General features: G+C 33.1%; 1 protein-coding gene across 1 annotated transcript; it reads right to left on the bottom strand.

Moving 5' to 3' along the window:
* Nucleotides 1–61: 61 nt before the first annotated feature.
* On the bottom strand, nucleotides 62–11,571 carry LOC106051614 (G protein pathway suppressor 2-like). The gene is made up of 11 exons (XM_013206818.2): nucleotides 11,454–11,571; nucleotides 8,932–9,068; nucleotides 7,957–8,060; nucleotides 6,150–6,274; nucleotides 4,898–5,018; nucleotides 3,989–4,235; nucleotides 3,245–3,469; nucleotides 3,067–3,155; nucleotides 1,886–1,984; nucleotides 1,306–1,428; nucleotides 62–1,117 (listed from the first exon to the last, which is right to left on the bottom strand). Exons 2-11 carry the CDS (start codon nucleotides 9,023–9,025, stop codon nucleotides 1,043–1,045), a joined length of 1,302 nt encoding a protein of 433 aa, XP_013062272.1. The 5' UTR covers nucleotides 9,026–9,068; nucleotides 11,454–11,571; the 3' UTR covers nucleotides 62–1,042.
* Nucleotides 11,572–12,706: the final 1,135 nt, after the last annotated feature.

Below are 12,706 nucleotides of genomic sequence, written 5' to 3'. Positions count from 1 at the left end.
CAACTTTTCCAAATATTTAGTTTTCTTGAATTTTATTAAGTACAACACATAGAAAAATAAACAAGTTGACACCATTGATCTTTATTTCAAACAAGGCATAGCTAATATATGCACAGAGAATGAATTGATTCAATATCAGATACCATTGCTTTTATTGCACTTTAGTAACAGACTACTTGACTTGTAGATTCTGAAATGACACTGTGTCCAAATCTAAAAGTTGAGTTTTAGGTCATATTTGTGCTCATCAAGGTGTAAAAACAAATGTACAATAATTCTGTAAAAATCAAAACATTTACATAACACAAACTCTAAGCCTGAATGACATTGTCATGAAGCACATTTGAATTGGTGCACAAGTAATACAGACTCAGAAAACAACATGGCAAGTTACTAACGTTTATACAATTTCTGGTTGAAAAAATAGTTCTCTTTAATGGCCTTAATAGCTAAATGTAATGCATAATTGCCTTTCAGCAAAAATATGTCCATTTCATTAAGTTTCAATGTTGTATGCATTGATTGTTATGAACAAATGACAAGTTATGAAGACCAAAAAAAAATCCATTTTATAACTTTTTCAGTTCATTTCCTTCAAACCTACACAAATGTGATTCTCTACTAGAAGTAGTAGTATCTCACTTTCAGCTTATCAATCTCAGTATGGTACAGACTGTTTCTCAATTCAAGAAACATTTTGAACTGATTTATGAAGAGCCAATAGAAAAGATGACTCATTCATCTGAATGCACATTGCTTTCAAACTAGACACAAAAAAACAATACAAAAACTCTTGAGTGTAAGCTAAGGCCTGATAGCATACTATTAATGTAACTTTGACCAACTTGGAATCATAATACAAGCTTTATTTGTAACTTAAGAAACAACAAAATATCCATATAAACTATGCATGCAGTACTGACAAGATGTATCTTTTGACAAATAGTATCAAGAAATTGTCCATAACTTGAATGTGTTTTCTGACAGTTGTTTTCAAAAGAATCCTGTATTAAGTAGGTTGCTTTCTCAAGACTGAGCAGGTTTAAAAAAATCTGCTGTGGGGTTGACCTCCATAACTAGGCCGTCCTTGGGCTGCTGCTTGAGTGGCATAAGTGCTCTGTAATAATATGGAACAAGGTAAATGTTTAATGATTGCACTCTTTATGACACTCAGCAATGTCAAGCTAAAATGAAAAGTGCAGACAAGTAAGAAAAAATAGAAGGAAAACAAAAATAAAAAACTACTCAAAAATATCAAAGAGAACTATCTGAACAGAACATCACAAGTACAGCATTTCAACTCACAGCATTGGTTGATGTGGGGTAGTTGACTGGAGGAGGGGCTGCCTGGCTCCTGGCAGGATAGCCACTTACAAATGAAGCAGAACTTTGTTGGGTAGCAAATATTTTCATGTTTACAGCTCCTTCCTGATAAACATCAAGACATAGTTACTGTTTAAAGAACTGTTGCCCATGTTCTAAGATTTTAATGATCAGAACTATCTTAGGCTGCTATCCTCTTCATCCTAGGACCCCCGCCTTTTTCCCAGTTGTTTGAATGTACTAGTAACACTCATTTCTTCACCATTTATATACATTTTTTCCCTCAATCTGAAAACTTGTATAAGTGATAAATTAACAAAATATAGTTTGATTCATATTTAGCATATAGTAAGAATTTGTCTTAGGTTTTCTTTTTTATTTTTAAAGTTAGTTGTTTACTTTGACCACAATTTTATTTTCTTTATTCATAAGTGAAGTGGTATAAACATTAAAACTGGTTCAATAACTATAATTAAGTAAAGACTAAGTTTTGTGTGAAGTGGTATAAACATTAAAACTGGTTCAATAACTATAATTAAGTAAAGACTAAGTCCTGACAAACCTTAGCTTGTTGTTGTTGTTGCTGTTGCTGCTGCTGTTGCAGCTGTATGGCCTGAGTTAGAGCTTGCTGTTGTGGTGGTACCATCCCTCTGATTGTGCTCTTAACAAATCATAGGAAATCAGATATTGGAGAATTGTAATGGATAATTTCAAGTGAATGAAGCAAGACAAAGAGGGAAGACAACTAAATTCCTCTGTTCAAAACATTAGAGAAAGCATTTGTTAACACAAAATGTTCACTGATTAATTCTTTTTATAAAATTAAGCAAAACAAGGTTACAAAAACAGTTTGTGTGAAACACAAACTCAAAATCGGCCCCCGAAGAGGTCAACCCAGGCAGGCTTCAATATTTTCAGAAAGAACATCCAAATGAAATTATATCAAAGACAAATGAGAGATAAGAATGGAGAAAGAAGGTTAACAGATCTTGTGTAGTGCCCCAACGGTCCCGCAGATCAAAGGATAGGTGTAAGTAAATGTAAAGTTAGATGTGAACCTGGCCTAACTAGTTCCCCTTTTAGACCTTGTGGTCTATAGGGCAGATGATGTAAAGTTCATCTGTTTTTGTGGCCTACGGTTAGCGAGGGTGTCAAGTAGCCAGCACAATGACCAACCACCTATACTTTTCCCCAACTAATGTCAGGTACCCATTAGAGCTGAGTGGACTCAGAGGCGCCCAAAGATTCCAAAGTTGAAAATCCCAGTCTTCACCAAGATTCGAACCCGGGACCCCGGTTTGGAAGCCAAACGCTTTACCGCTCAGCCACCGCGCCTCCCCTGGCCTGATGTCTTATAATTGATCTAATTGTTTTGAAAAGGCTCAATCTCTTATTCGAATCCTCAAAAAAAAATAAAAAATTTCCGCAATAAAAAAAATGTTCAGAAAAATGAATTAGGTCTAACTTATAATGCATACTAATTAGCTTTTTCTCTTTAAAAAACTGCTTGCATAACTGATTTTAAAAATTAGATTTTTCGCTTTCAGAAAAAAAAAAGTAGCCGTTGCATCAGAACTTTGAATGGTCTAAAATATTGTGATGTCGGATTTTCAATATCTTTTCTAGTTTACGAGATCTAAACGGGACAGACATTTCGCACAAAACTAATAGCGTCTTTTCCCCTTTCGGGGGCCGCTAAAAATGAGAATCCATTTTCAAAATTCAAGACACACTGGAAATTACCTGGCTAAGTTTGTATTTGTCTTCAAATGCTGGTTGTTTTTGAGAGCCATGATCTAGAGACTGCTGTTGCTGAATTATTGTATGGTAGGCTGTAGAGAATTTTTTAAAAATGTCAAATCCTTGCATGGCATTTTTTATAATAGAATAATTTAAAAAAAAGAATAACTTTAGTTCTCACCTGGCTGTTGCATCCTCTGTATTGGGTAACCAGTAAACTGTTCAGCTATAGTCTTCTGTGAGAATTGGTTCTGATAAGAACTAAATGCAGAAGCATTGGGGCCAGGATATTTGTTACTAGATGGCTGTGTAGAAGGGTAGGAGCCACCAGCACCCTGCTGCTGTTGAAAGCTTTGGTTGGTGGGAAACAAATGACTGGTTCCAGCTTGTTGATAAGCTGAATTCTCTAATTAAGAAAAACAAAGGTGTACAAGTACACTAATTACAAATCTTAAGAAAACCTTGGTGTTAAGTTATTTACTAACAAAATTAAGGACCATAGAATTTTGTGGAATAATAGTACAATTTGTAGCCTAGTACTTTAAAACTATACTTTTTAAAAAGTTCATATTTTTAATTTTACAAGCATTCAGTTTAGAGTAGAAATATATCATACACTATAAATCAATTATAGTCAGCTTGTCACAATGTTGTCTTTGTAGCAGAAATAAGATGTTGAATAATTTACTAATCTTCATAACTTTTATATTCAGTCAAAACCAGGTTACATCATATACAATTTGATACATTAACACACAGGGTAGTTGAATATAAATGTAATTAATAACAATCTACCCTCAAGCATTACCAGGACTAACTGATACAAATTATTAATGAGATATATACATTTGATATAGAATGGTGCAATATGAAAATATAAAAACGAAATCTAGGCTTTCTTGCGATAAAAAAACAACCAACTTACTGTACTCAGCAGCCGGAGTGTGGTTTGTTGCGTACAGATGTGTTGGAGCAGCTTTAGGTGCTGTGTATGGTGCCAGGTACTTGGCATCAGCGTGTGAAAATTTATTCTCAGGATGAGTGACATATTTAGTGTCCCCGTGAGTGTATTTAGGATCAGTGGTGTGAGGATATTTTGGTTCACTGTGATTGTAGCCAGAAAATGAAGCTGAGACTGCTGGTGGGGAAGGGCTTCTTGGTCTTTTAATGCCCTGAAATATTTATGTTGCTTATTATGAATAATCAGTTCTACCTAATATAAAAGTTCAGATCATTTTAACTCAAAATTCATAAAACTGATGAAGTAAACTTCAAACCATTTTTAATGACTATATTTAACACAACCAACTGCCTTTTCTACTACACTCCACAACAAGTGTTTAATGCCCAACTAGCAAGTGTTTGATGCCTAACTAGCAAGTGTTTGATGCCCATCTAACAAGTGTTTGATGCCCAACTAGCAAGTGTTTGATGCCCATCTAACAAGTGTTTGATGCCCAACTAAAAAGTCTTTGATGCCCATCTAACAAGTGTCTGATGCCCATTTAACAGGTGTTTGATGCCTAACTAGCAAGTGTCTGATGCCCATCTTACTAGTGTCTGATGCCCATCTAACATTTTTTTTTACTTAAGATAAAATTGGAAATCTAAATGTTTTGTAATCATGTTCCCAACAAAACGATAAGAGTTCTTATATTTAAAAAGTTAAAAACAAGAACATAGAAAAAGAGATTTTAGGAATGCATTTCCAGGCTCTAGGACAAAACCTAGATGCACAGACAGTACTGCGGTAGGAGATATTGGATTAAAATAAAGTCAGCTATTGGAAATGATGATGAAGATACAATTCAAAGGACTGTTGTCTAAAACCTACAGTCAGAATTGGGGTGGGTGCTGTTGGCTTGTACAGTGCAGGTCTTCCATGCATCATCACTGGTTGGGGAGCAGGGGCGAGACTTGCATGTTGATAAGAAGGCTGAGATAAGGTCATTTCACTGTGGACAAAATGTGTCAACATATGGTCAGTTTTTTTTTAAAGTAGTTTCTCTCTGTAAACACACCATCTAGTAAAAAAAAATACATATGGTCATCTCTCTAAATATATGGTCACATCTGTTACTGGATCTATATGATATATATAAGTATGGAATCCCACTCAAAATATAGATAGTGATGTCTATATTGTATAAATATTTTATGCTCAATTATTTTATCTGACATCATAAATCAGAAGAAAATGACAATGACCATTAGAATGGAGACATAAAACTCAATTGATCCTTTATACTTGGTTTCATCAGCAGGATTCATTAGGCACACAGAAAAACCTGGAATTTTAATAATGAACCTTGAATTTTGTTTTCTAATTCCCTATTACTGGTGGTGGTGTTTTTTTTTCATCCAGTTAACTTTCATTTTTAGGTTAGATTTCATGAACTTTGTTTATTATTTGCCATCTTTAGTGTCCAGTCATTTTTTATTTTAAAAAGGCAGAAATTTAAAAAAAAAAGTTTTGCTATCTGTTTTCAATGTCAGCAGTATCTCTAAATCATGGCATTGGGTCGTCATGTTTAGATGAAGATTATAAATTAATTAAAGACTTAAACAATCCAAAATGAGATCTTCATATATTAGGAAATATTAATGATGAAGTTGAAAGCAGTTATTTAGACTAAATATGCATAATTCTAAAATTGCCTTTAAGCCTTAGTCCAAGACCAAGGTGAATTTTGTAAATTGTAGGTGGAGCACTTTTTCACTTCGAACACATTAAAGATTTATATATAAATGACAACATTTTTAAGACTGTTGAATAAAGTAATCAATTCTGATATTATAATATCTTTGGAGATAGATTAGTTATTGATTTTTTTGGGAATCACTTATATTTCTTGCAGAGCTACTTCCCATTGACTGGAATTTGAGAGGTCTAAAATTTAGAGTGGGCTAGAATTGAATAGGTTAATAAAACCAGCAAAAGTGGGCAGCAACAAATGAATATAATTCTTAACTTTATTATAAAAAAGAAAATTGAATAGAAAAAACATGAATTGGTCATATAGCAAATACAAATTATTTGATAAACAAATGCTGAAATCAAATCCTCAAAATAATATTAGCCCTACCTCTGTTCTTTTTGTTGGGCTCTGCGTCTTGTTTCATCTTCCTGATGTAAAACTTTCTTCAACTGGGAAAACAAATCATGCTTCTGACCTTTTAAAATCTCCAACTTTTTTTCCAGCTGCAATATCTTAATACAAAACAAAAAAGAAAGATATTCAAGTTTGAAGTACGAATAACATTTTTCTTACAATAAATAGAGAAAAGGACAAATCAAAGTACATATAATTTACATCAAAGAGATAACAGTAGAATAGATGTTTTAGTAAACATTATTTGGACATTGTTCAGAAAAATAGCTCTTGAAGCGTTCATTTAGTATAGTTTTTTTACACCACTAAACAAAATTAAAATAAACAACATAACATTTAAGCTACTCATTTTTTCACACTCATAATATATTTTTACTTAAATACATTTTGCAAATTGATAATGTAATTTATTTTACAACTAGGCTAACATCAATATACACTAATGTTATATATCTCTTAATCACTGTGTGACTTTTCAAAACATTATGGATCAATGGGCGGGTTTCAGAGCAAGCAAAAACACTGTTGAACAAATATATTTCACATTGGATTATTAAATGAAAAATGCCTACAACACCAAAAGAAATTGGTACACAACTTCATATACTTCAAAAAATCTTGAGATATGTTTGGCATGATGGCATGTGGTAAGTGATGAGGGAGTTCATCATAGAAATTAAACATTATCAAAGCCCTTTACCAAAATGCAAATGGCTCAGTACTTCTAAACTGGAGAAAGTTTTAGGACATCCATTGGAGTGCGGCAAGGATGCATTCTCTCTCCAGCTCTTTTAAAATATTTCTGGAGCCTGTTATGATGGAAACTCTAGGATTTACTTCCAGCTTGACCTTAATATCAGGTTTGCAGATGATATAAACCTCATTGGAGAAAATGCTAACCAGGTACAAGATCTTATTTCAAAACTGGATGCTGCAGCTAGAGCAGTCAAATTGGCATGGAAATCAGTGCAGAAAAAGCAAAATACTAGTTTGTGGTGGAGACAGTAAAAGATGTTGCATACAGTTGAATGGTCAAATATTAGAAGAAGTTAACTCATTTAAATACCTAGGGTCAAACAAAACACGAAGAAGGATCAATTAAAGAGATAAAAACTCGTTTAAGCTTGGCATCCTCTGCCATGAACAAAGTGTGGAATATCTTGAAGAGTAACAGCAGCTTCCAAGTAAAATTAAAGCTGTATTCTTTGCTAGTGGTCTCTGTACTCCAATATCATTGTGAAAGTTGGACATTAAAAAATGAAGCTGAAAGAAGAATTCAAGAATTTGAAAGTAAATGCTACAGAAAAATGCTGGGTATCAGATATCAGAAAAAGACAGTCACAATTCAACACTCTGGATGGAAAAAAGGAGGAACTCCTCAATACTGAGCTGGGTTGGTCATACTATCACCCTTCAAAATACAGAGGAGGGAAAACAAAGAAAGGGTCATCCAAAGAAAAGCTAACTAAACAATGCAAAAGAATGGACTGCCTCACTGACTCTCTTGATAGTAAGAACAGCCGCTGACTGGGAAAAATGGAAAGATTTGGTTATGCAAACTGTCACAGCATCCCTACAACAAAAGTCAAGGGACATACGAGATGAGAGAGATGGATCAATATACATTAAAGTACAATAACTCTTAATCACTTTGTGACTTTTCAAAGTATTATGAATCAATATACATTAATGTTATATAACCATAATCAATGTGGGACGTGTCAAATCTATAAGTATAACTCTTAAGTCACTAAATGACTAGGCTAGCAATATTGTATACCTGTTCATTGGTTTCTTCTAGCGTGAGACTGTCTTCCTCTTCTTTTTTCTTCTTTAATTCTCTCTCTTTTTTTAGCCTCTCCATCATGGCATCTTGTTCTTGTTCTAAATATATATAAAAAAAAAGTCCCTGTTTATCACCATATATATTACACTTGTCAGACATAGTAAAGTAAGTAAAGTTCCCATTTCAGACCTTGTGGTCTATAGGGCAGATGATGTTAAGGTCATCTGTTTCTGTGGCCTACAGTTAACAAAGGTGTCATGTGGCCAGCACAACGACCAACAGCCTTTACACCCATTTGAGCTGGGTAGACTCAGAGGCGCCAAAAATAAAGAAATTAAAAATCCTAGTCTTCACCAGGATTCGAACCCGGGGTCGAAGCCAAGTGCTTTACTGCTCAGCCACAGCACCTCCAATGTTAGACATGATGATACCAGACTCTCAGTCATCCAACAGAACATCTGGTTTATTTTCAAATGTTTCTTCAATCCCAGCATCAAGAGTAAAGATACAATACTGAACTGATAATCAAAACTGTTCAATAAAGTCATGAAGTTTGACTTCAGCTGTTCACCTCTTTTTGACAGTCAGCATATGCTCGGATATATAATAATCTTCATTAGGGAAGTAAGCTAAGTCTAGTGGTTACTGCGCTGCTTACCTGTTGTTGTTTTTTTGTGGTCAAATTTTAACAAAAGTATTATGTAGCCAGAACAATGATCATCAATTTTTACATTTCCCTCAAAATAATCACATAACGATTATAGCTGAATGGACTCAAACATGCTAAAAAATCCTGAATTACAGCCCTATACAAGGATTCATATTCCTACTTTTAGTTCAGTAGCCAAGAGCTTTATTTCTTTATAAATGGTAAGGTATTTTCTATTAAATTGTAAAACAATTCAATATACTAATATCAATAAGTACATTTAACCTTGCTAATCTTACTTTTTACTTTCTATGTCTTACCTTGTTTCTTTTTTTCTCTCTCTCGCATTATATGCCGTTTTAAGGCCTCATACATGGCCCTTGTCATTTTAGGCCGCTCTAGCAAGGCGGGCATGTTTGTTGGCTTTACTCGCTTCAGTCCAAATATTTAGATTGAACTAAAAAAAAAAATATATATGAACAAAAAATATTTTTTTCCTTTGCAAACTATACATGTGGAAAATTTCAATGCTATTTTAAACCAATTTCATTTTTTTTTAGAAGTTTGTTTTTATGCCAGAACTGCTATAACTCTTTTTTTTTTTGGAAAGGATAGGTTAAATGTTTTTTTAAAGTATTTAATACAAATGTATCACAATGTCTTCCGAGACATAAGGAGCCATATATCACAATATTAATTAACATAATTTTTATAATCTTTTGTAGCACACACAAGTCACTAGGACATCTAGATATAGTGTAATTAGACTAATTCTGAAAACATAGTCATCAAAATTGAATATCAAAATACAGATGTCAACTGTCTTGTCTATACATAAAATTGATTATTAAAGTCTTAGAATCACAGTAGAGTCTCAGTCACTCACTCTAGTCTAGATTAGTTTCAATGGGACACTATTGTGACTATCGGCTAGGTCAAAGGCCTCATACTGACATAGGCCCGAGTATCATAGGGTAAGTGAATGTAGGGCTATATGCCTGGCTTTGAATGATGATATTATCAGATATATTAATATATATGATACCATAATTATCATTCAATGTATTTCATATATATATATATCATATCATAAAATAATGACTATTGGATGTAGATCTCTGTGACTAGACTTAGTTAGTTGACTCACTAGTCAATTACTAGACTGTCTATAATCAAATCTACTAGACAAAGATTATACTGTCACTATACGGTACTATACCTGGATATAGATATAGTATCATATGAGATAGAGTAGTTTATGCTATTCGGACACCTATAGGCCAAAATTTCAAAGTTTGACTTTGACAGGGCATTATTTGATAATGGTTTGACATAGAAAAGATAATGAAGTATGGTTTGAAATGAAAATGAAGTATCACAATCTTCTTTAGTTTAAGGAGAATAATGATGACTACTTATATTTGTACCCCTAACCTATATTTGTTATTAATTATATTTAAGATCAAAGAGGCCATGTGTTTTCATTTAATTATTTGTTATTAATTATATTTAAGATCAAAGAGGCCATGTGTTTTCATTTAATTCAAACAAATTTGACACACATTATTAAATTTGATTCCAGACACCATTTATATAATTTATTTCAGACAGTCTATATATTTTGGCATCAATAAACTTCTAAAGATGATTTTAATTCTATATTAATATTAACTATATTTTAAAATCCCTAGGCATAGCCCCTCACATGAAATCGTTAAGATGATTTCAAATTATGCATAAATATGAACACAAAAGATAAAAATTTCAACACACTTATTCTACCAAATTAGGTCACTGGGATTGTGACTTCTACACTGACTTTTAGACATATTTTATGTTTGCATCATTAGATGTGTGTTCAATGTTTGTGTTTTTTTTTGTTTATTCATCTAATAAATTTCTAATACAGATGATCTTTTGTAGTATAGTACAGGCTAGGATGGCCATTTTTGCCAAAATAGCTGAATCCTCTATATTCTCTCTATATAAATCTAGATCTACCTAGTAGGTCTATATCTAGGCATTTAACTTCATTCAATGTATCAAGCTCACTCCAAACATTTGCCCCTTTATTCTCTATAAAAAAAACAACAACAAACAAACAAATATAATGTAAGATCATTAACATTGATGTCCAAAACTGGCTGTTTGAATTAATTTTGGTAAGAAAATATTATTTTTATTAATACAAACACCCTAAGCCTATTAGATTTTTTTTTATGGAATCAAACAACTTGGCTTATTAATATTATGAATCAAATAAATTAGCTCCAAAAACAGAATAAATATTGCCGGGCTCACTAGCATAGACTTAGCCAACCAAAAAAACCCTAGGAAAAGGTAAAATTATCCTGGTAACATAGGCCAGGCATAGGAAAAAACAACAACCAGACTGACCAGACTTACAAATTTCAATCTGAAGTTCTTTTTTTCTTACATAAAAAGACAGCTAAATCAACACTCACTGAATGAAGGAAATTGGATCAGAATCACTGGAAAATGGACAAGACAAGCACATTAAATTATACAGCGTGCTAGTTTCATATTAAATATCAAATTAAAGATTTAATGAACACAAAAACAGCGAGCGTTCGAATTCATGTAATGTCCGGATTAAATAAACTACTCTACTCTAGTGACACTCTAGTCTCTACTTGTCTTAGATCTATTTTTTAAATTTTTTTATTTAAAAAAAATAAATATACTAATATAGATATCATGATATCTAAATGTCTTAAACTTAGTCTTAAAATTATTTACTAGTATTACTGAGCTATGGTAAATGATAAATGGTCTGGTCAGGTCACCTGGTCTACAATCTATCTAGTAAAAAGAATCTTACTAATTTAGAATTATATATTCTTAAAGAATCTTAGTAGGTCTGTGATTCTGTTTATTTTTGTAATATTGTTTTTAGTATGTCGTCGTCATCAAAATATGAGTTCTTTAAAAAATAAAATCACAAGAAGTGATGACGTCAACACGTATTTTTTAAAAATCGTTTTTTTAATAACTTTTTCAAAGTGTCATGCACTCAAGTCAATTTTATTTTTAAAAAAATAAAGGGGGGGGGGGCAAAGAGTATATATAGAATATAGATCTGTATGCGTTTCCTTACGACCGGGTCAATGTTCCGATTCCCACCCCGCACCCCATTTGCCACTCAGTAGGCTATTCAGCTACTAGCTAGGCTAGATCTAGATCTAAAGAAATCATACATACTGGGCGAAACTTTACTACTGTGAGGAGAGGCACATTAAAAACTTTTTTTAAATTTTTTACTTACTTTTCTAGAATTTTATATGAGCGTATAAAGTTTGTAGAGTATTATTGAGACTAAAGCTCTAGTAATTTACGTGGCTACGCAAATTCGTTTATAACCTAGGTCCTAGGCCTGCATATTTAGTCTCTAACCTAGGTCCTAGGCCTGTATATTTAGTCTCTAACCTAGGTCCAAGGCCTGCATATTTAGTCTCTATAACCTAGGTCCTAGGCCTGCATATTTAGTCTCTAACCTAGGTCCTAGGCCTGCATATTTAGTCTCTAACCTAGGTCCTAGGCCTGCATATTTAGTCTCTTTAACTTCAAAAAAGAAAAACGTTTTAAAAAAATACAACTTTAAATAAAATGTAAACATTTTTTTGTTTCGCTAAAACCGGGTATCGAACTTCTTCTGTGGCACCATCAGCTAGAAGTGGGCTACCAAAGTCACTACCTATTGGGTTAGAGGGCATTGTATAACTGCGTATTTTTTTTTTTTAGTAGGCCCATAATTTCATTATATCATCATCATCACCAAACTCCATTTGAGTGAGTGCTTGAGAGGCTTAAATCCTCTCTTGCAAAAGCCCTGGACAGAAACCCTGCTCAGGGCTTTTGCATATAGACATCAAGGTCTAGATTTCTGATTTAGAACTTTAAGACATTAGCGGATCCAAAACTTTTGAAAAAAAAAGGGCGTTTTTTTTTTCAAACCCTAATCCTAACGCCCAGTAAACCCTAACCCTACATGCCTATATGTATAAACGCAAACAACAGCAAAACCAAGCGATTTCTCGCATTCTTAACTTCAGAAACGCATTCTCCTGACATTCT

Source organism: Biomphalaria glabrata, chromosome 10, assembly GCF_947242115.1.
Source record: "Biomphalaria glabrata chromosome 10, xgBioGlab47.1, whole genome shotgun sequence".
Lineage (NCBI taxonomy): Eukaryota > Metazoa > Mollusca > Gastropoda > Planorbidae > Biomphalaria > Biomphalaria glabrata.
The sequence above is the reverse complement of the archived record's forward strand: the minus strand, read 5'-3'. Positions and strand labels throughout refer to the sequence as shown.